This window comes from Egretta garzetta, unplaced genomic scaffold (assembly GCF_000687185.1).
Source record: "Egretta garzetta isolate BGI_Z169 unplaced genomic scaffold, ASM68718v1 scaffold256, whole genome shotgun sequence".
NCBI lineage: Eukaryota > Metazoa > Chordata > Aves > Pelecaniformes > Ardeidae > Egretta > Egretta garzetta.
This window is the reverse complement of record NW_009260073.1, coordinates 2,586,297-2,609,691: the sequence shown is the minus strand read 5'-3', so window position 1 is coordinate 2,609,691 and position 23,395 is coordinate 2,586,297. Positions and strand designations below refer to the sequence as shown.

Genomic DNA, 23,395 nt, shown 5'->3' with positions numbered 1-23,395 from the left:
ATGTTACAGTTTTGTCTTGGCTCTCTTTTTGCTTTTTATCTTCTGTGAAAGAAAACTTTGATTTTTAAGAGTGGTGGTGGACTAGGAAAGAAGATAATAGGCCATGAGGAACACATAAATAAGAGTTTTTTTTAGAGGCGGATTGGAGAACAGAGAAGGAGATGGCATGGAAGGCTCAGGAGAAAGGGTGTCCTGTGGACTATGGTGAATAAAAAGAACAGGAGAGCTTGTTGTCTGCTGAGAGTAATATTACAAGGTCCAGAGTATTTTAGTAGAAGTGGAGATGATGTGTGATAAAGTCTTCACAGTGGCAGAACTTACTCTTGAAAGTTTCTGCTGGAGTGGATTGTGTGTTCTATACAAGGAAGATACTCAGATATAAAACTACAGTGTGATTCTGGCTTTGGTTTGGGATTTTTTGGTGGTGGTTTTTTTTTTTTTTGTTTGTTTGTTTTTTTTTAAAGAAGAGGCAGGCAAAGACAAGTCAAAATATTATTGATCAATAGCTATGGTGATAACTGTGACTGAGCATCCAGTCTTTGGGAGATGCTCACAGAAATGACCCTTCATGAGGGATTGATTCTTTTGGGTTTCTTTTTAGAGATAAGGCTTTTGTAATGGATGAAAGTGACGTATATGAATCTTCCCCAACTTTTCTGCCTCATGCTTTTAGTTTAATCTCTATGCTTGGGCTTAATCTCCACAAGGGAGAATAAAATACGGTAAGCATGACTGTGGCACTGCATAAAGAGTCTCAGCAGTTGGGATGGTCTAAAAGACAATGTATCTTTTGACTCGAGCCCTAGTGTGAAGCAGGGAATCAATTTTAAAAGAAATAAAGGCTGTGTATGATCTGACTAGAATATGAAGAAAAAGCCATGAGGGAATGGCATCATGCATTGTGTAATAAGTTGCATTAACACTCCTTTCCTTTTTTTTTTTTTTGGTCAGTCTTGATCAAGGTAATTATCAGGTGTGATGATGGGAAGTTCTCCTGGTGTAGTGTGGGACTTGTAGATTCCTAGAAGAGGATTGGATGTCAGTGGAGTGTTTTCACATTGGTGAGAAATACTAGTGGGAATGGTGTTGTTACAGAATTTAACAACTTTGAGACCATGGAAATAAATGCTGCTAGGGATGGCATGCCTCATATTTCAGGAATTGCTAGCCCGGTGATTTAGTCACCAAATTGTTACTGAATCAACAGGAGGTGATGCTATTTTAGGCTTGGTATGGAAGCGTAATGAGGTCTTTGTAGAAGAACTGCTTCTGGAAAATTAACTTGTGTTGTGAGATCACAAGCTGATTCATAAATTCTGTGCTAAGATCACTGGTGTCAGAGGCACACTTTTGGAGAACTCTGCTGTTGGTAACATTTTAGAGACAGCTTGGATGATTATGGTGGACGCCAGAGATTTATTCTGTTAGAGCTGCTAAAATTAAGTAATTTTATCCTGTGTGATCCTCATTAAGGGGAAATACTGTAGGAAAACACTCCAGATTTAATTGGATGAATAATCACTTCACTACAGTTTAATATTAGTTATTGCTCCAGGGATGAAAGAAAAAGCAAGAATTGGCAAGGTCAAGCTGAGTTGCACCTTGAAAAGTCTATCAGAATAGCCTGAAAAGGGTTCTTTGGCTGTTTAAATAAAAAAATGCATTTGTTATATGGAGGGCATGGTAGAACTTAAGCACGAACCCAAAATTAAATTAATCCTTAGACTGAAACACTGTAATACAGCCTGCCATTTTTTCTCAAGTTTCTGTATGAAGGAAATAAGGGTATGGTGATAGCTACAGCTATAGTAATAAAAGCTGTCATCTCAAATGGGGGAACCAGGATTGCTGACTCCTGAAAGAAACTGAACTTAGCAATAGGGTTTTTGTTTGGTTGTTTTTTACCAAATGTGTGGAGTCAGGCAGGATTTGTTGTGGAGAAAACAGCTAGTGTGGTACTAATTGAAACTGAATATGAAGGTGAATATCCAGTCTGCTACAACAGCGTGCAGGGCATGGAAGTAAAATGCTAAGTAGAAAATCAAGCAAGCTGCAGCATGGGTTAACCATAGATTGTGTCATTGAAATTCATCCCGTTTGCTATTGCTTCAGTCCTCGAGATGGAAAGTTATGGGTTTACTTGCAAAGAACAACTTGCAGCTGACCAGGTGAAGTTGACAGCTTACGAGTTGATGGAGGAGAGCAGGAGAACCTGAATAGACCTTAGAATGACTGCATTACCCAAGCAGGTAGTTTTGGTGACTCATTAACTGTATTGGTTATTTAAATCAATGTGCTGCTTTGTAAACTAAGAGGTAATGCACAGGGGCAGTCACCGAAGAGGACAAAAACGTCCATAGGAAGCCTTGCTTGGGACTCTGTCACTTGATCTGAGCCTTGTGTCATGCTGCCACAGAAGAAGACAAATTTCATCTTGGGTTATGCTGGTTGTGATGTATTTTCAGTGAGTGCAACAGAGCGCTCGTGGCACTGATTCTGAGAATTCATCTAAATTCATTTATGTAGGGCTAGTGAGGTGATCATGGGACGTAGAGTGGCGAAATTTAAAAAAAAAAAGTCAGTATGGCGAGACTAAAATTCCAGCTTGTTTAGAGCAGAATTAAGGCTAAAAAGGGAAATTGATACAAATACCGTGTATTTTTGAGGGGAATAAATACTAGAGGTACAAAGAACCTTGTTGAAGCTGGGAAACAGTGCTGTCACAGGTGGGCGTAAGTAGATTATAATTTTACCTAAATTGTGATTTAGAAAGCTTTTAACAATTTTGAGGTTGTGGAATGAGCTGCCAGGTGGAATAGTGAGAGCAAAAAAAAGGGGGGTTGGAAAGCTTGCAAAGAGGAATGTGTTGCATATGATTGAGTTTGGATTCAGAGAGGGAGTTTCTTACAGCACCTGGCTGTTGGGGAGGGCTGTCTCACTGGGATACTCTGTCCTTCTGCTGCTCAGTATTATGGAAACAAAGCTTTGAAGGAAAACTATTGTGGTTGCTCTCTGGTCAGGCAGCTGATATGAACTGTAGCAGGAAAGAAAATAATTCTAAAATATGTTTAAAAACATAATTTCATCAGTTCTATTAATAACTTCCTTTCTCTGGTGTCTTAGCAAAGGTCACGAAAGGCAGCACAAGACCTGATGTTGAGCTTAAAACAAAAAGGTAGTTTATAGATAGAAAGAAGTAAACCAGAACCATTACATTTAGCATTTAACAGGCTTTCGATTTTGGAGGTTCATGGTGAGTTCTTAATTTGTAGTGTGGTTGAATTTTTGAAGTGCAGTACCTGGCCTCAACTATGCAGTTGCAGGTGCTGTCTCATTTGTGTGGGCTCAAGGGATTTTACCCAAGTTTTTTAAAGACAAATGTGTATAACTGTAGATGTAAAAAGCTCCCAAATCACTATTGGATTAATTTAGTGAAACTTTTAATTAGGGTCTTTTTATGTGGTGAAACTTTTACTTAAATGTTGATTTTTCTTTATACCTGTGAGCATCGTTGGTCAGAAGAGCACCCTCTTTGGTTTGGGGGGACTGAATCTGTAGCACATTTACAGGATTCAGTAAATTTTGCGTCCTTAACGGTTTATATCATTGGTTGATCCAAGAACCAGTTGATGGCAACCATCAGCTTTATCCAACTTAACTCTTTTCTCATAGCTGGCGGCAGCCACATTTACTCCGAGGAAGAAGAGAAGCGCAGCTGCACAGGGCTTTTTGGTGTAGAACTAGTTGGAACAATTTTAAAGGATCTGGGAAGATGATATGAGTTCTTGGAAAAAAAAAGATAGGATTCGGGAAATCTGTATTGCAGTCAGTGAACATGGTATACGAAGGTAGTGAAGTGGGCAAACCTGTAATTACTTACCTCTAAGATATACCTCATGGTATATCTTTCTGAAAGGTGATTATGCTTTGCATCCTCCCAAAAAGTTACTGGCTGGAAGATTTGTATGAATTTCACTAACTGCTCTCTGGACTTGGAAAGCAAATTCAATGGAATGAGTAGCTCTGGCTAAACACTTCTGAGAATCAGTTTCTGGGAAACATATGTTTTTTTCAGTATCAAAATACAGTGTTTTTATCTTGTAGGCAAGTTGATATGGGGTGTGAAAATGTTGAGGAGGTGACAATGAAATTCGAGTGTATAAATAAATTGTACCTTACACCTAAATATTAAAGATAAACATGATCTTAAACAAGACTACAGTATTCTGTTTCAATCATCGTATTGTTTAAAAATATTTTACATGAGTGAGCCTTCTATTTGGGGAAGTCTTTCTGTATTCCAGTGAAAGTGACAATCATTTCTATTAATTAAACTGCTCTAAACAAGAAAAAAAACAATGTGTAACTTGGTCAATTTAATTTTGTAGTTTAAGATATTATGTAGAAGTAATAGCTGATTAGAAAGATCATGGTCTTTTTAAAATGTAATCAACTTAAAAAAACAACCTTAGATATTATATTGCTGGGTTGTATTGCTTATTTTAGTGGTAGTATAAATAATACTGAAATTTCTAATTTTTCACGAATAGTCTATTTTTAATGAAGTAAAATTCCAACTGGAAGATAGCTATTCGCTTTAGGTTACTATATTTTTAACTTTTTACTTATATATTTTTTTTAAAACTGCTAAAAATTTAAAATACCATATTTGGGGGAAAATCTGTATGTCAAATGCTTACTTATGATTCTTTGTTTCTCTGTTTATTTTTAAGACGAGCAAAAATCAAATTAAAGTAGATCTTGTAGATGAGAATTTTACAGAATTAAGAGGAGAAATAGCAGGACCTCCGGATACACCGTATGAAGGCAAGTAATGTTTTTGTGTATGCAATCATTGTATACTTCAAATCATGTGTCTTGAGATGCTTTGTTTGTAAAATTAGTTTACAGCATAAAAATGTAGAGCTACATGTTTTAAAATAGTCTTTTTTTTTTTTTTAAAATAGAAATTTTAAGCTTGAAAAATACTTCAGTTCAACTTCTGTGTTGCCTGAAGACACATCTGTTTCACAGTAGGATAGGCTATCCCATATCAAAGGTTAAGTTGCAGGTATAAGCTGTGCAGTGTAATTGGTATAATTCTGACTTAGTTGTTTGTTTACCGTCTTGACAGTTTAAGCTCCTTAGCCATGAAGCATCAAGAAACTGAGCTTCAGACTCTAATGTAACTATATGTGTATTTCTGTGATCTAATGTGGTGGTCATTCAAAAACATGTTGCATTTTTCTATCTCAAGGAGAGATGCCAACTGCAAGTTAAATTTGGGATTAATCTCAGGCATCCATGGGTCCCAATACATAATTTATACTGGAGTGAGGGACTCTATAGTATAACTTCATGCCTATAGCTCTCTTCAAAAATTACACCTTACTTTCTTTATTAAAGCTGGTATCAGTAATCAGTGCATCTCTTCAGTCTGGAAAAAGCAAGATAACTTATTGCAGATAGAAGCTTGAACAGAAGCTAATATAGCATACTTCATCAGAGATACCAAATTAGTCAATAGTGATGGTACTTGTAAACTTTCTGTTTGTGTACAATGTATACATATATTGAGCTGGCAGACACACCTTCTATTAAATTTCCTTGATGATAAACGAAGATTTTTATTTTAAAAAATTATTTTTTACTTTTTTAAAAAAAATCATGTTTTATTCAAATATTCCATGCCAGGTATCTACTTTGATTTGAATTTGAACTTCCAGTTTAAAAAAAAAAAGCCTCAAGGAACTCTACAGGCCAATAAGTTGTTTTGTTGGAAATTAAAACAGTTTTGCAAGTTTTCAGTTGCTGTAGTTGCTCCATACCTTGGACCTAAGAGCAGGACTTGAGTATCGCCCAGAGACCAGACACATGCCATTCTGCCATTATTTTGAAAAATAAATTCTCATCAAGTGGGGAAAATATCTGAGAATTGTTGTGTAGGTATAGGTGTACATGCATTTGGAAGCATTAGTGGGTACTGATGAAAACCTGGTTGTTGCATCTTCACTAAGGAGGACGTCCCTTCTCCAGGCTGGGAGCTGCTGGTGCAGCAGCCCTGCACTTGAGAGCAGGGAGAGTTTCCCTAATGCCACCCCCCACCCTTCCCCGTTTCTGCTGGGGCCCAGGGCAGATGAAGGACAAGGAAACAGCCTAACAGAGGTTGACACTGGAGAATGTTGGGCAGGGGTAGGAGGCGTCAGAAGCTTGAGGAGAAAGGGAATGAGCCTGGAGGGGAGAGACTAGAAAGTAGAAGCATCTGTAATGGTAAGGATGCTCCACTCCAGAACTGGAGTCTCAGAGTTCCTCTGCTCTCCAGCAAATAATGGTGGTTCCCCCCTCCCTCCCTTTCCCCCATGTGTCTCTATCCTCATCTCTTCAGCCACTAGTGTTTAAGCTGACGGAAGATAATGTCTGGAAAGAAGATAATTTCTTCTGGTTATTACATGTGCCTTCAATTTAAAAGGACAACTGTGCTGTGGACCTAAAATACATGGTTGTGCTGCTGACCTGTTTGGATTGGAAGTGGATCATTCTGTTTAGTGTAATAGTGCTTGTGCAAAGATAGTGGGTTTTGTAAAACCAGGTCTCATATACAGATGTTGAGATGTTGCAAAATTAAGTAACTGGATACCAGGAAACATCTGAGTGGTGGGGGGAGGGTGTTGGTTTTTGGGGTGGTGGTGGTGGTGTGTGTTTGTTTTCCATTCAAACAGAATTAATCCTCCTCAGGCGAGTTGTTTGTCACGGCTTGCCATTTTTTTTTTTTCCCCTCCAGGTCAGCATTACCGCTGCTTATAAAATGGACCTTTTTTGGAGAATGCATTGAGAGTTACTTGAAATGAAAGATGTATTCATGTATCACAAAAGTTAAAAACTGTATAGCAGTTCATGAAGAGGGTAAAAAAAAATAAAAATTTGAATGCCTGTCTGTAGAACTGGATAATTCAGCTAGACCAAAATTTCAGAAGCTGATCACTGTGGATTCACATATTCAGCATATCCTGCTAATGAAAATCAGCAATATGTGTTTAGTGCAGAATTTGTTGATGTGAAATGCATGTGTGCATACTTGCATACATAGGAGTACATTTAATGATAAGAATAAATAAATATCCCTTTTGGGGGGCTAAAACTATTACTTTTTCAGATTATGGCAGGGATTTCATGGACAGTGATGTGATTGTATGCTTACTCTAATCGAGAAGGCATACGCACCAAGAAGCAAAATGAAAGTTACCATCAGCCCAGTTTCTGGTGTTTCCTGACGCTTGAGTAATTTGCTTTGGAACGTTAATATTTCTGTAATGTCGTTTTATGCATTTATTCCCTTATGTAATTATGAAGGGTTTGCCAGTGTGTGTAGTTTACATTTTATGACTAACACAGTAATGCATGCTGCATAATTACTGACTGATCTCCTGTCATCTATAGTCTGAACAATGACACAGCAAGATGTGCTTTATGAAGAAAAGCTAATTAATGCAATAGTTCAGGTCAGACAATTCTGTGATATAGGAGGGAATTCTAGGACCATTGTGAAGTGAAAGGACAGTAACAATTATTGTTGACCACAGTTGGTGAGGTATCTGAAAACAAAGTGCTGCTGCAGAATTCTTTAATAGGTTATATCAGGACATTGGTTTATGACTGAGAGGAAGAATGCCATCTATTGTTGACAAGTTTTATAGCTTTTATTTTTCTGTCAGTAGTGTCAACTCATGTTGATCAATTATCAGAATATTGCAAGACACAACTTCAACTGAAACATGTTTGCATCCCACGTAACAACATGTACGTTTAGAGAGAGGACCTTTGAAAGTCTAGATTAATGGCTGCTGGGTTTTACTTGATTCAAGAGCTTTTCAATAGATAGATTTTTTTTTTTTTTTTTTTAAACCCCATGTAATAACCATGGTACTCATTTCAAGCCAAGTTCCCATGTGAGCTACAGTAACTGCAAAATTTATAATAGGGTATTTCTTCAATGAAAATAGTTAAAACTTGCTCTAACTATTGTGAGACATATGCTTCAGTTGGAGTACAGAAGGAATATTCTGCCATTACTGTTTAATTCAATCTCAAGTATTAAATAGCTACGAAAAAGCCATACATATGCATACTACTTTTTTAAAAAAATCTGCGGAAATATTGGCACACAGAAGTCAGTATGTTAGTCACTTGCATTTAAAATGTAGTATTAAGGAAATTAATATCCTGATTTGTTCAGTTTAAGTCTTCAATCCTATATTTTTAACATTAAACTTTGGTGCACAACAACACTACTGTATAAATAATATTACCAGCTCATTAGTCTCTGCAGTTTTAAAATCTTTTGGACTTGTACATTCCAGGTGGAAAAAATTGGTGGCTGAGTAGCCTGTTATGCAGAAGGCTGTAACAGTCTGGCTGTTAAAGGCAAGTTTTAATGATAGGCAGAAGAAATGGTATGCCTAAGGATAGGTGTTATGTTACCGTACAAAACAGTGTGATAGTAAAATCATACAGGGACTGATGAATTTTTGCAATTCAGGAACAGTGTGTTCTGTTTCTTAGGAAAAATTGCTGCTGAATTTTGCTTCAATTCAGACAAAAGGAACTTAAGGTCTGTTGTTGATGCATATGTCTTCAAAAATAGTTCTCCTGTGCTGTCCTGTAAGCAGACAAGTGATCAACTTAGACATTAACTAATATAATTTTGGATTTATTGGCCTTTCTTCTATTGTATTTTCTGTTAAATCTTCTCAAGTTACTGTAGTAACAATGTGAGAAAAAACAGCTATAGAAAGTAGTATAAAATACCAAACTCTTAACCAGTTTCAGGTGTAGTGTGTTAGACTGAATTAATTTTTAAAAGTGAGAGGTGTTAGTAGCTGCTAACATGCATTTTGGCACAGGTAAAAAGGTGCCATAGACGATAACTGTTCAGACGCTTCCTTTGAGGTTTTTTTTTTTCCCTGGATGTGAATCTTGCTGCCTATGTTGAGACTACTTGAGAGATGGTTTTGTATAGAGTGATTTGCAACAGAGTAAATCACTCTTGAAATACCCAAGGAAATAGGTTACAGGTACTTCAACTTTAAGGAAATTTATAAATTGTAACAAAGTGCATTGAGGGACGGAAAAGGTTTCTTTCTGAAAGAACAGCAGTAGGATGAGGAAAAAAAGTGCGAGGAGAAATGCTTTCAGTTTCTATAAAAACTAAATGTCTAAATTGGTGTATATGTTTTGTTATGCTCTGTTCTTTGTCATTAAACCACTGCCTGGTGAATGATTTTCAGTGGGCAGGCAGAGATAGTTTGAGATTGCTTCAGAAGAGGAGTATTGATAGTAAACTTGAATGTTAGCAAGACTACAATTAAAGTAGACATACATAATGATACTGTAACAGGGAGAGAAAAACAAGAAATGTTTAGAAAAGGGCAGTAGAAGGTGCTTCATTCTGCCACGCTCATACTATCTTTTATTGCATGCTGTAATCCTGCAAACTATATTAATAGTACTAGTGTGTCACAGTGTTTTCAGAATTGGAATAGAAGTAACTACTTCAGACAGTAATGTAGAACATAGTGGAAGTAACATTGGAGCCTCCTTTATATTTTTTTTTCCCGCCAGAGTGTGGGAGCTTTTCTTAAATGACTTAGCCAAACGTTCTTCAGTTCCAGACAGTTTAAAATTAAATACAATTAATTTTAATTGTGTAATTTGAAGAAAATTTATTGGCATGAGGTATCAGAAGAGAGTCAAAATAATATAATAACCCATATTCAGCCTGAATGTTCCTATGGCCTGTTGTTTCATCTGTTTGGGGGATATTTGGTTCATATTTTGGTGTATTTTATTAAAATACAGCATGGAAATTACAACGTTGGAAACAAGAAACTATAGGAGAATGTACACATGAAATATATCTGAGACAGATTCTGATTTGCATAAGCAAATATTACTTTATTAGATTGACTTTATATGCATTATTTATAAAATATATGAAATTTAGAAGTATCTTCTAGCTACTACTTCTGAGAAAATTTGAATTACTTTAAAACCTGTCCATTTAGAAATGTAAGCTTTATTGTCATGAAAGACTAAGCTTGAGTAATGTTCTTTTGTTTTAGTTTCTGACTTGTCTTTTGCAGGTGGAAGGTATCAACTAGAGATAAAAATTCCAGAAACATATCCGTTTAATCCTCCTAAGGTACTGTAAACACTTTTTTTGGATAAAATAATTTGGCTAGCAAGTTTTTTTGAGTATTCTTATTTATTTGCTTGCTTGTGTAGTTTCTTTGTAGTACACGTCTTCCATTTTTTTATTCTCTTCTAGACAGTCATTGGAGCTGTCATCTTTAGGTAGAAATAATGCGTGATGCATAGCTGAATCCACCCAGAAGTACACTCTCATTATTCCTTAAGGTACAAACTGGCAAATTTGGAGGAGGAGCTTGTGCCTTATTGTTGACCCTCATGTAATTTCTCTTTGGCAAGATAACTACAGTTTTCAGATAGTTTGACTTGATGTAGAGAGTATAGCTTATCTTCCCTCCCACTCAGTATCATTGAAGAAATGCTGTAATAATTATTGATTCTTTTAATTTCTTGGGCTCCATAAGTTATATTTAATAGAGTCTTGGGTCTACCCTACCAAGTTTCTAGTAATAATTAAATAGTGAGGTGTACAATTGTGTGATTCGAAGAACCAATAGAGAAATAAAATGGCCTTACTGCAACTCTGTTGAAGGAATGCATAAAACATGCATGTGGATGAGAGACAAGAGAAATGGCTGTGGTAAAGTCACTCATACATTTTTTCACAACTTATTGCCCTTTCAACTTTACTGTATCTTTCTAGCACTTTAAATTTGCGATTCCGCTTCCCTCGTGAATGGATCAATCTAAATAGTGTTCTCCCCAGCCATGTGCAGCTGCAACTGTATATTTCTGTGCACTGATTTAGTCCCTTCTGCAGTGGCTTCTGATGAATCAGCAGAGTCCTGAGTTGTCTGACTCAGCTTCTTGATTGGTTTTCTGTTTGTCTGAAAGATGTCTTTGAACGAAGAACGTGTCCTAGATCCTGGTTATTTTCACCCTGATGTGTAATACTGGGAAGGAACTGGGGAAGAGGAAGGGAGAGGTGCCAGTAGCTCACAGCTCCTTGGCTTTTGTCCTTTGAGTGACTTCCTTGAGGTTGGAGTGAAAAACACAGAAAGTCTTACCGAAATGTCTGTTGGTTTCAGTTCTTCATCTGCACGTGTACTGGTGGGAGCTAAAATAAGGAGAGCTGAAACAGGTCGTAGACCCTGAAAGATGGGTCTATGGACCATGGTTTAATTGCTGCTTCAGGGCTTGGTGGTTTCCATTTCCAAAGCTTATAGACAGCTGTTAGAAGCTCAGTGCACTCTAGCATAGTACTGCTTATTCTGGAGCCTGTTATCTTGAATTGGAGGCCTTTTTGCTTGTGTCTAGCCCTGCCTTTCATCTGAAAGATTGCTTTATCTTGTTCAGTATGCGCTTTGACAGCCATTGTTAGCCGTCATTCACTGTGAGAAATTACCTAGTATTTACATGGCTTTTTACATTTTCAAAGTGATTTAGAGAGTTGAGCTAGTTAACAAGTGGCCCAGCTGACATGATCTCTTTATTTTCTGTCCTGGAAAGCGGAACTGTTATGGTCTTGCCTATTTATACACAGTGATTGCACTGAATTTATTACAGCCCTGTATGTACAGTCTTTTGCTGTAGTGCCTGACAAATAAGGTGTTCTCTGCACTGATTTGCAGATCAGGGGCAGAAGTTGAAAGATCTGTGCTGTACCTAAAATGTTTGTCAGGAGTTTGGGGTGAGGAGGTAGAGATGAGAAATGGAGGCAGGTCAAAGTCACTAGAAGGCAGTTAAAGTGCAACCTGAAATAAGGGGGTTGAAGAAAATGAAGGAGAAATTTCTAAAGGCATGTATATATTCCTTTCAGAGGACAGCTTTGGGGTTTGAGACTTCTTTTAAAAGAAAATGCTGCTTTTCATTTTCTTAGTGTCCTTAAAAAAACCCCAAACCTAACAAACTGATTTTATTCATGTTTTATGAGTGTGAGTACACTTTAATGTAAAAATGTCGACATAATTAATGAATGGATGCTGGGACTAGATCCTTTCAACAGCAAAGAAAAATAATTGTAATCTAGTTAGGTTTTGGTTTGTTGAGGATATCGGTAATGAGACTGGATGGTTGTAAAGTTGTAGCATCCACCAAGGAAGCTTTTATAATACTTCTGTAGCTACCAGCAATTTAGCTGAACAGTGAGATCCAATGCCTATGTTAAGAGTTCAGGGACATGTTTCACTTTATTAGAAGCGGACTTTCTAGCATTTACAGTGTGGGAAGTTTTAAGTCTGTATTTGACGATCTGCTTATGCTGAAACACTGGTACCGCTGGAGCATATTTCTAAATGGCTTTGTGTGATGCAGGGATGTGTACACATGACTGTGTGTGGGAAAGCAGTTAGGGGTGAGTTTGGTGTCCTCAAATGGGCAGTAGTCTGGTTTTGAGTAAAGCAAGGCTCTGTTTGACAAATGGCCTTGAAAACTTGAAGCCTCCTGAAGTAAGTGGTATCACATGTCTTGGTTAGGTATTTTAGCTTGATATTTCCTAAATTAGTATTTATAACATTATTAGAAATGGTGCATTTAAAATGCTTACTTAATATACTGCATTTAATAACCATTTTTGTTTTTAAAAATTGTCTTGTCTTCTAGGTGCGGTTTATCACCAAAATATGGCATCCTAATATTAGCTCAGTTACTGGAGCCATTTGTTTGGATATTCTGAAAGATCAATGGTAAGATTCCGTATGGGTTTATGTGTGAAATCAAATACACCAGTGTCCTGGATAGGAGGCAACAGCTCATGTTGCTTTTTACTTTGCATTTGTAAAGATGTCCTTAAAGCTTACAATATTTCAGTATAGTATTTTGAATTGAAAGGATGTAAATGAAATGATTGGGTGGTAATTTTGGAAAGTACTAAGAAGATGTTACCTGCATAGAGAGCTTTTTCCAAAGTTGTTTCACTAGGGTTAGGGCGAATGTTTCATTGTTGTTGATGTTTTGGATGTTTCTGTAGGAGTTAATTTTTTTTTTTTATGTAGTTAGTTCTTTTCCATTAACAAATGCTACCTATTGTCTCCTGAATTTTGTCCTTTCAGCCTCCTGAGGTGTAAGCAGAAAAAACCCAAATGCTTATCTTCATTCTGATTCTTGACTTATACTTCCAAATAAAAATTAGTTCTGATAGAGATAAAACAATGTATGAAGTGAGTCTGGGAGTATAAAAGGTTAACAGATCAGCACTAGGAAAGGGAGAAGAGACTGACCGTACTGATTCTGTCTCACAGTTACCATGAATAATATTTGTGATTTGTACGTCTGTAAACCATTTGCCTTACAGTTGCTGGCCAGTTGCTGACTTTCGATTACTTAATGTTACTGAAAAAGTTTTAATAGCTGAATTCTGAGGAATAGACCTATAAGTGTCCAAACTGTAACAGCTGAACAAATTGTTCATTTGTTTTTTCCAAGTGATACATTTCTTGTGGTTTGAAGATCGTATACGCCAATTGTATGATAGACGTGATATCTAACATGAATGGAATTAATCTTTTGTTGTTTTCCTCCATGTCTGCCCCAAAAGAACAGGACTGTAATTCCCCTGCAGATAATATCAATATCTAATCCATACAAGCTTCAAATGCTTGTAAATTCACCAACTTCATCAAGACTGTTATTGGCCAAGCAGACATCAGTTGGGTTTGAAAGAGAAACTCTAAAGCAGGAAGCTTGAGTTGAGGTCTTGCAGCTGACACATCCAGTGTATTCACCTTTTACAGAGTGAGAAGATTATGCAAATCATATGGCGATGTGTAAATTACTAACATGAAATCATAATAGTCATAAATTGTCTTTTTCATTTCTGGAACTGCATATTTCTTCTTACAGTCTCAGAGCACTTGATGTTCTTTCAGGCAGTAGAATTTTTCAACATACGTGCCATGGTACATAGTATAATTTTTCTATCAGTAAAGCCAGTGCACTTTTGTACCCCGGCACCTAGTTATTCATCCCACCCTACAGTTATACTGGAGATAATTGACTCTGACTGCAAGTGCAGTGTCCTGAGAGCTCATACTCTAAAACAGATTAGCGAATGGGCATGAGGCTGGCTGGCTGGTTTGTGTGTTGGGATTTTTTTGGATTTTTGTTTGGTTGGCTTTGGGTTGTTTGGGTTTTTTGGCAAAACAACCCAAACAAATTTTGAGGGTGTTTTTAATGGGGATCACTTCAGTGACTTGAACTAGAGCACATAAACCTGCTCTCCCAGGTAGGCTTGTTTCACTCAGGACAAGGTTTAAGTAGTGAGGATATGGGAAGACAAAAATTCTTTATTTCTAGCAACAAAGGTGCTTAACATGGAACTGCATCCCAGTGTCATTAATACTCTCCTGGGAAGAATTTATCCAAAGTTTTTAATCTCAGGGTTTGGGGTTTTTGCTTCCGTCTTTTGGTACTCCTTTATTCACTGTCTAGTTGTTTTACTCATAGTGTCAAAGTCTGTGACTTTTAACAAGTATCATCAGGGCTAATCTTTCCATACTGAAGCCCCTAAACATCATGTTTCCAAAAACGACTCTTATCTAGCATTTTCCCCTAGAAACTTGGAGGAAAGACAGCTCCTAGCAGAAGTCATCCTTATTTATTGCATTCTGAATTAAACCCAAAGTCATTTAACAGCTTTTTTAAAACATTTTCTTGTTATCTTCTTACATTAACATATTCCCTAATTAGTGTTTTCTGAGGAGAAGGATGGATGATCTTGCTTCTGTAGCAACAGACTGGGATTCAGGAGACCACATTTTGGTTTCCAGCCCTGGAACAGGTCTTCTGTTGTCTTTTAGCATTGCCAAACATTGTGACTTGAAACAGTCTCACAAAATTCAGTCTTATCCCAAAACTGCTGCTTTTAGAGTGAAACAGTTAAGAGCTTTAAGATGAAAGTTGCTGGCCTTTTCAGTGGCTGATCAAACTGAAAAATATAAAATGCCAAAAAAGGCTACAGAGACCTAAAGAAATTGGGAGCTTTAACTTTTTTTTTTTTTTTTTTTGTCAAACCCATTGAGATTTGGAGATTTGACTTTGTGTTCTTGTACTCTTTGAAAGTTAGGTCTTGCACAGATAACTTGATTTGTATCTTAGTTCTGCCTGACAAAGGAAAAAAAGCCATTAATACCTTCATTCACCAATATGTATACAAAATAGGTGTGTCGGAAGAACTTCCCTTCTGTGTATTTAAACTGGCTGGCACAGGTACCACTGATATTGTGCCGCTTATATACTGTTAAATTCTTCCTTTGAAACACAATCTTCATTTGGAAGCACTAAAGAAAGAATTTCACAGAACTTAGTGATGGCGGGGGGGCGGCTTCCTATATACTTAATAATCCCTTTTCAAATGATTCTTAGCGTAGTGTTCTCTTCATTTTCTAGTGGTGCTCTTTGTAAGTTTTGTTTGTTTTTTTAATCATAGAATGATAAATGAAAATCCCTTGAGCATTGTTGAAGTGCTTGTCAAAGCCTTCGGTCCTTTGGGGAAGAATAAACTATTCTGGCTACCTCCATCCTTTATTGTTTGAGGATTTCGGTGTTGTGATAGATACAACTTTTTTCTGAGTAGCTTCCTGAAACTTCCTAAACCATATAAATGGTTAATATTGTTTAAATAAGTTGTTTATTTTTCTTCAGTATATGCTGTTTCAGTGGTTTAAACTGAGAAGTGCCCACATCGCTGTATGTTTCCTGCATGTGTAGGTTGAACAACGGTTTGAATAAAATTATCGCTTCATTAGAAAGCAAACAAACAAACAGAAAAAAACCCCAGGCAACACCCCCCCAACCTTGATAATTTAATATTTAATGGATTTTACCAGGTATTCAAAGGTAAATGGGACAAATGCAATTCTGAAATAGTCTAATGGCTGTGTTCTAGAAAATATATTTAGTTCCACAATCTCTCTTGTCAAATCTTTCAGTAACAAGCTCTGCTTCTGAAGTGCCACTTCATTGATTTGTAATGCTCTTAAGTGAATAATGCTGCTGTTGTTGCTCTGTTTAAATATAAGTCTCAAATTCCAATGCATATCTGTGTTTTTCAATGAGGTCAGTGGGAGCTGAAGGACAGAATTTGAGCATGTGGGACTTAGTAGGGTTTCTTAAAGAGTTAATAAATTGATAAAATACTCATTTATTTATGGTGAGTACAAATACAAAGATTTTAATGTGTTTGCATAGTTTAAAAAAAAGTCTCTTCCCTACTCACCCATCCCACAATGATTTTTTTATTCTAATGAGCATAGTTGAGATACTGTTCTGCATATTGGCAGGAGGCTTTATCAGTTTGCAAAGTAATGTCTTTAAATGATTTTTTTAATGAGCTTAATGAAATTCTTTCTCCACAGTATATGCTTGATGCTGGAATTCTTTGCAGCTATGGGTTTTCATCATGTTTAGATTTGTAAATACCTGTTATGCCAGTTTGTTTGCATAACGGTTACTGTTTGCTGGTAGAATTAAAATAGGAATAGGATTTTGTAGAAGGAATACTGTTTATGCTGATTTAGTATGACTTTTGTTATGTGGTTTCACTTATTGTAGCATATATTTATCTTCCAGGCTAGTATTCTGTCTCAAAATTTTATTCTTAAATATAAACTGTATCTAATACTGCTCATTGAAACCTGAGAAGTAAATTACTTGGAAGCTGTTCTGTGTAAATCCCTTGAGCAGTGATTATCAAGTGAATGTGTGGTGGTGTGTATGGCTGCAAAAAACCCTTGGCTGTTGTGGTTTTGACAATTGAAATAAAAATGAATAATAATTTTTTTTCATAGTGGCTGTACTGGAGGATTCACGCTTCAGTTTCAGTTGAGATGCAGAAATCATTATTACAAGAGATAATGCAATTTTAATAGATACATAAGCAACAGCCAGCTCACAGATGCCCAAGAAGATGATTACTAAAACTGCTGGGTTTTGTTCAGGGTGTTTGAGGAGCACTGAGCCTCTTTAAAGCTTTGAGAAATATGCAAGAAATATGCAAAGAATATTAACGTTGTTTGAGGGAACTCTTCAGCAAGCAGGCTGTCTTCCCCTCCCTGCACTATGTCAAAGCTATTCTATTATTCTCTCTTTTTTTTTTTCTTTTTTCTTTCTTTCTTTCCCTGATGGGTGCCCAAACGTGTATTTCTCTTGTAAACAGTGACTATACAACGGGCTTCCACTCAAAGGCCTTATTGATTTCCTCCCTCCTCCCCGATTCTGTAAGCCCTTGGTATAAGTTCTCAGAGCTTTTTTTCTTGGATTAACAAGCTTAGCTATTTCACAAATGGAATAAATATTGCAGATTATTTTAAAAAATAAAAATAAATTTAAAAAACTGTTCCAAGTAGCCCTGTTTGGTTGAGTGGAGCAGCAATCTGCTGGCTGCAGCTGTTCCTGTTGTTCTGCTGGGTTACCTCTTGGAGTATCTAGAGAGATTGTTTCCAGAGAGGAATGTACAGAACATAAGTAAAAACTTCCTAAATGGAAAATTACTTAGCCTTTAAAAATGAAGAAGAAAAAGAAAAACTGGCAGTGTTTCATAATCCTCTTAGGACTCTTCCAGCTCATTGAAAGGTAAGAGATTTCTTGCCTCAGGCATGCTGGGCACGGCTGGCTTGCTGTGCTTTTTAATATTATCACTATATTCATCCAAACTAGGGGTGCTCTTTTTTTAATGGAAATGCCCCAAGATACTACCTTAAAAAAAAAAAAAAAAGTAAATAAAATACACATCAGCTTTCTTTGTTGTGATTCACTCCAGGTTTCCCATGCTGTTTAAGAAATGCAATGCCCATAGAAAACCTGTTTTTTGTTTAGGATGTCCAGAGTGGAGGCTTTTAGTTTTAAGTTCTCAGAGGGACAGTGCTTCCCTGTAGTGAGCTTGCTGCAGCTCACTGGTAGATGTTTACTGGCCTTTCCTCCCATTTTGTAGATGTCAAACTTGGAAGCCTGCATAGTGGCTAAGTAGCATTTTGGGATGGGGGTGGGAGTCAAGGGTAAACTTCAGGAGAAAACAGAGGCCAGTAATGTTATGGGACAAAGGCAATGTTATGTGCAAGGCAAATAGGATGCTGGGATGTAGGAAGTTTTACCTACAAAACTCATGATATAAGCTGCCTGCTCTTTATTTATGATTGGTCAGGCTTCCATTGGGGTAGTGTACCCACTTTGAACTCTGTATTCCAAGAAAGATGGGTACCATAAGAAAAAATGCAGAGTAAAGTAACAAGAATGATGGTCTAAGCACATACAACCTACAATGAAAGATTGGAAACCAGCTTTAGCATGCAGAATATCAAGCCTGTTGAAGCACTGAAATAGATTTTTCCGACAAACTTGTGAGGCTCCAGTTAAGAACAGATTAGACAGAAGTCTGTCAGGAGTGATACAAAACCTTGCCTTTGGCAAAGAAGAGAGAAAAAAGCTAAAACCCAGGCATGCAGCTAGCTTGAGTTACCAAAGGGAATTGCTTGAACTCCATGAGATGTTGCACATAAATCCACACCTAGAAATAAGAAGAGTTGGAAATCTTTTTTTTTTTCAGGATTCTGTTCTGGAAAAATAAACCCTTGAGGACCACTGGAAAATGCAGATGATGTGTATGTTTCCACTGGAAATACGTTTGAAGGAAAATACAACTTTTTTTGCAGCGCATTCTTCTCTAACTTGTGGGGATGGGATGTTGGGGGAGTGGTGGTGTTGGGTTTTTCTGTTTTGTGCCACTATCAGCATAGATTTTCCTCCAGAACTGATGATGAGAACTGGTTTTGCTCTTTGCCAATGAGGAACAGGTCCTGCCTTACTAGTGTCTGTAAACGTAATTCTGGGCAGCCATCCCCCTTCACTTTATTCTCACAAAAGAAGGTAATGGGAAGGAAGAAGAACTTTTTCAGGTATTTGGGAAATGAGAATCTGTTTTTAGCTGTCCCTCCAGTTTCTTCTGGGAGTCTTAATTTACGTCTGAAAAATAAAGGTCCTGTTATTTTCTACATAGCAGTCTTAGTTACTTTCTTCGATCAGGAAAGCTAATTGGTGTCATAAAGATAGAAAATATTATATGAGTATACAATAGTTTCATGAAATATGTCAGATTTTCTTTACCATTAATCACAAACTTTAATTTCCTTTTTTAAATACAAGCAGCAGCTGAAGCTCTGTCGGGTTTTCTTTTATGATTTAAGGATACTACTTCCGTAAATGTTTGTGTCCAGTGAAGACTTTGTGTTATTATGCATGAGATGTGAAAGCCATTTTGAGACGTGAGACTTGAAAATAAGTTGTAAACTACATTTTTAAACCTTTTTACATATGTAGCTAAGCTAGTCTTGTCTACAAACTTATTATTTTAGAGTTTGAGTTCTCTGAGCGTATAGCCATCTGTATATCCAAATGGATGAGGTATTTATTTTTATTACTCATTTTGGAATTGGAATGTCAGAACAGAAGTTCAAGTCCCAGTGTGCTTTATTTAAAAATCTACAAACATAACAGATGAACAGGGACTGAAAGGGCCTAGCAGTCCTGAAAGCCAGAGATGGCTGGAGCCAGCACAGAACTTGTGTTCTAGGCGTCTGTGGCACCTTTGGTCGTTAGGTGCCCCTTGCTCCCCAAGGTCTGTTTTCGACTCCTAGAAGGTACCGCGTAGGTGGAAGTAAACTGCGTGTAAAAGTGGCGCACATCGCTGTGACCCCTTTTGTGTCATCTTCTCTACTTTAAATAATGGCAGTCTTTTCAGATGTCTCTAAAGTAGAAGGATTTCTGTAAAGCAAAGTGCAGAACAGCTTTTATTTGGTGAAAGTAACTACAGTATCAGTTACAGTTGATAGATATTTCATGTTAAGCCTGTCTTTAAAACTACACTAAATAGCGTAATAAAATTACTTAACTGGGAAAAAAGACTTTAGGTTTTATAGCGTGTGTGGTGGATGTGGTAGTTCCTGAAATTCATTGCATAAAAATGAAAATGGTTAAATCCATTTGAGTGTAGTAAGGTCTGAAAGACTTGGCAATCTGCGACACCCGAATGCCAGAATAGTAAACATGTTGCATTACATTCATTTAATACTCGCAGATACCACTGTGCATTACATCATCAACGCGTACATTAAATAGATTAATTTAAAGACAGCATAAACCAGGACAGATTACAAAGAACAGGAAGTTATAAGAGTAAAATAGCATAGGTATGTGTAAAGCAAAAATATTTCTGTGTTCCATCACTGAGGTTTTTGTGTGTGTGATTTGGGTGTTGAAAACAAGATGCTTTGTACTCTTGAGTTTACTACGTTAGCTGAGGGTATGTTTCGGTGGCTAGGTGTTCTTGATCTGATTAAATATAATCTTACAAGTTAATCCCTAGCTTTGTAATTTAAAGAAACATTCTTTGGCTTGGAAGAAGCATTCAGCTTGGAACCTGAAATACTTACATTTAACTGCAAGATAATGTGAAATTCTGAAAAAAAAAATGTTTAGTTACTAAGGACTAGGTTTGGAAAAGGAGAATTGTATGTTATGGAGGTTTTGTGATTTGTCAGAATTCAGATCTAAAAGCATGAGGGTTTTTTTTAAGATTTAAGTCTGCAAAGTTCAGCTTGAGGGACTTCAAGCTGATGTGGCAGTTGGAATGAGACAGTATGTGCTAATTAAAATCTCTGTCACTTGGGATGTTTCTCACTTGCCTTTTGATGTAGAACACTGCACTGTGAAAGCTCGGTGATGATTATCAAGCTAAAAAAAACCAGAGTAAGTTTCTAGGAAAAATCTTCTAGAATTAGAAGCTAATAGGGAAGAATACCATATTTGAATGGTTAGTGACATAGCACAAAAGTTATAAATGTAAGCGCCTAGGGATATAATATTCAGGTGTCACAGATGTACCTCCCGACATTTTACCAGCATCTACTCTCTGTTCATTGGAACACTCTGCTAGAGTGCCTCAATACAGTGCCTTGGTACTGGAAAAATACATAAATTTATGGAATCTGAGACTGGAAATAGACTTGCAAAGTGTTTCTTTTGTATCTGGACCATGAGGTCAAACTCTTCCCCACCTACGCTAACAGACTCTCTGCATTTACTTTCAGTCTTCTGGAAAGAAGAAACTGTTTTCTGTTGATTGAAAATTGAACAGTTTGTCTGTAAGAAACTGGATGCCTGTGTCTCACAACTTTCCTCTGGCATTTCATGTGCCATAACCATTTTGCTCAAATCTGAGATGTTGCATTTTCCCCACTGGCCTTTCTATTAGCGCTTAAGCAGAGTGAGCAGTTTTGTGTATTAGTTTGAACATCTGTCTGTGCCTACTCCACAACAATTAAGAGTCTGCTTACCTCTTCAAATCAGATGAAGTACTGAACTTCCACAGATTCTGAAATGGTATTCATGATCAAAATCTAGTTAAACTGTATATTTAAAATGTTACAACTTCCTAGATTTGCAGTGTGCAACCATTTCACACTTTTCTGAGTGTTTATTGACTTTTATGAACATACTTGGTTTTCCCTAAATTATTGAAGTCTCGTATTCTAAATATACTTTGAGATCAAGAGAAATTATGAGAACTTAGAACCTTAGAAGTTCTGACTCTAGAACTATGCTACCCTTCAACAGGGTTCTTTCACAGGGGCAAAAGAGTGGCTTTTACAGCACCAGCATGACTACAGAATGTTTTCTTGCTTCCGACAGTCATGTCAGCTTGAAATGAGAGGAAGCCGAGATAATATTTTCTATTGCACATTCTGTAATAGCCAAACCTTTTTATTATTATTGTAGTGATTCACTATGTAAATTGTTAAACTTCATTGAAAAATGTCATATCAATGACAATGCAATGCAACAGATACCTAATATATAAAATTCCTTACTTGTTAGAAGTATTTAAAATATAGCCCGCTATTTCTGTTTATACTATTTCACTATGAAGAGTGCCAGCAGAGGGAGCACACATGGGCTACCAGTTCAGTACCTAGACCTTGCACAAGGTGCTGTTATGGGTAGAAAGGAAGGATGACACAAACTTCAAATTGGTGTGGGTCTTGGGTTGTTTTTTTTTTTCAGATGAAATGAATTCTCTTAAGTGGGCATGGTCAAATGTGTAGGTCAAGGACTGTGTTTTCCAAAAGCTTAAGAAAGCATTGTTAATAAGAAAGTCCACATTTAAGGCCCTATTTAAAAATATATATATAAAAATATTAGGTATTCTAATACCTATTAAGCTGCAGCAGTTTAAAATTACGATTCTTGGACTTACAACCTGTACATGTATTTTTCTATCTTCTATGATACTAGTACAGCAGCAAAGGTGAGCACAAGCATGGGATTTGGTAAAGTCATTTTCAAATTTTTAATTTTAGGGCAGCAGCAATGACTCTACGAACAGTGTTGTTATCGCTGCAAGCATTGTTGGCAGCTGCAGAACCAGATGATCCACAAGATGCAGTAGTGGCAAACCAGGTAAGATACGCAGTTGACTGTGAATTTGTAGCGCTTCTGTAACCTTTGCTAACTCAGATTAGGTCCCAAACCTTAGGTAAGATAAAGATTTTAAAGAATTTATTGGAAAATTGCCTTACTGTAAGTGTGAGTTACTATGGTGTTTTGTGCTCTTTACTCTTTGGATTCCAGAGCGAGTAGCAGTTATTTTACAGTGTCAGGAGGTTTATTTTGTTAGTTTTGTTCTTTATTTAGCTTGTCAGAAATGTCAGGAGATAACAGCATAGTAAAATGTATTCCAGTATAACTTGCCTTTTAAAATCTAAGGCTCCTAGTATAAGAAAAACAATGTTGTTTTGGTTTAAGATGAGTTTTAACTTGATGGTATTCATTGGATTTGGCTTGGTATGTAGCTCCGCTTCCAGATGAATGTGAATATTGTTGAGCGTTGTATTTGTTTAATGTCAAAATTTTATAACTTAGATTACAATAAGTAATTACAAATTACACTAAGTATCACAATATTTAGTGACTTTAGATGAATTTGTGTTGCATTTAATCCTGAGGAGCAATTCATCTGAATGAAGTATTCTGTGTCTTTTACCTTGCAAGTACTTGGGATAACTGTTTTAATCGCTGGTTGAATTGGTATCAGTAGAATTTTATAATCAACAGGGTTCGTTACTTCTCAGACAGTAGCAGTAACTTATAAAAAGTAATAACAATAAAACGTCAATTGGATCTTACGCCATACCAGGACTGACATGGTTCTATTTAAAGTGTTGATGAAAGATAGGAACAGTCATTCCATAACTTAATAGTC

The 23,395-nt window shown here is 36.7% G+C and overlaps 1 protein-coding gene across 1 annotated transcript in view; it reads left to right on the top strand.

The window, feature by feature from the left end:
• The window catches only part of UBE2K (ubiquitin conjugating enzyme E2 K), a 38,970-nt gene that overhangs the window by 10,230 nt on the left and 5,345 nt on the right, over positions 1 to 23,395 (top strand). Inside the window, exons 3-6 of the mRNA XM_035896737.1 lie at positions 4,734 to 4,827; positions 10,140 to 10,198; positions 12,748 to 12,830; positions 22,494 to 22,593. Of these exons, the coding sequence (XP_035752630.1) occupies positions 4,734 to 4,827; positions 10,140 to 10,198; positions 12,748 to 12,830; positions 22,494 to 22,593 (336 nt within the window). The remainder of the gene's footprint in view (positions 1 to 4,733; positions 4,828 to 10,139; positions 10,199 to 12,747; positions 12,831 to 22,493; positions 22,594 to 23,395) is intronic.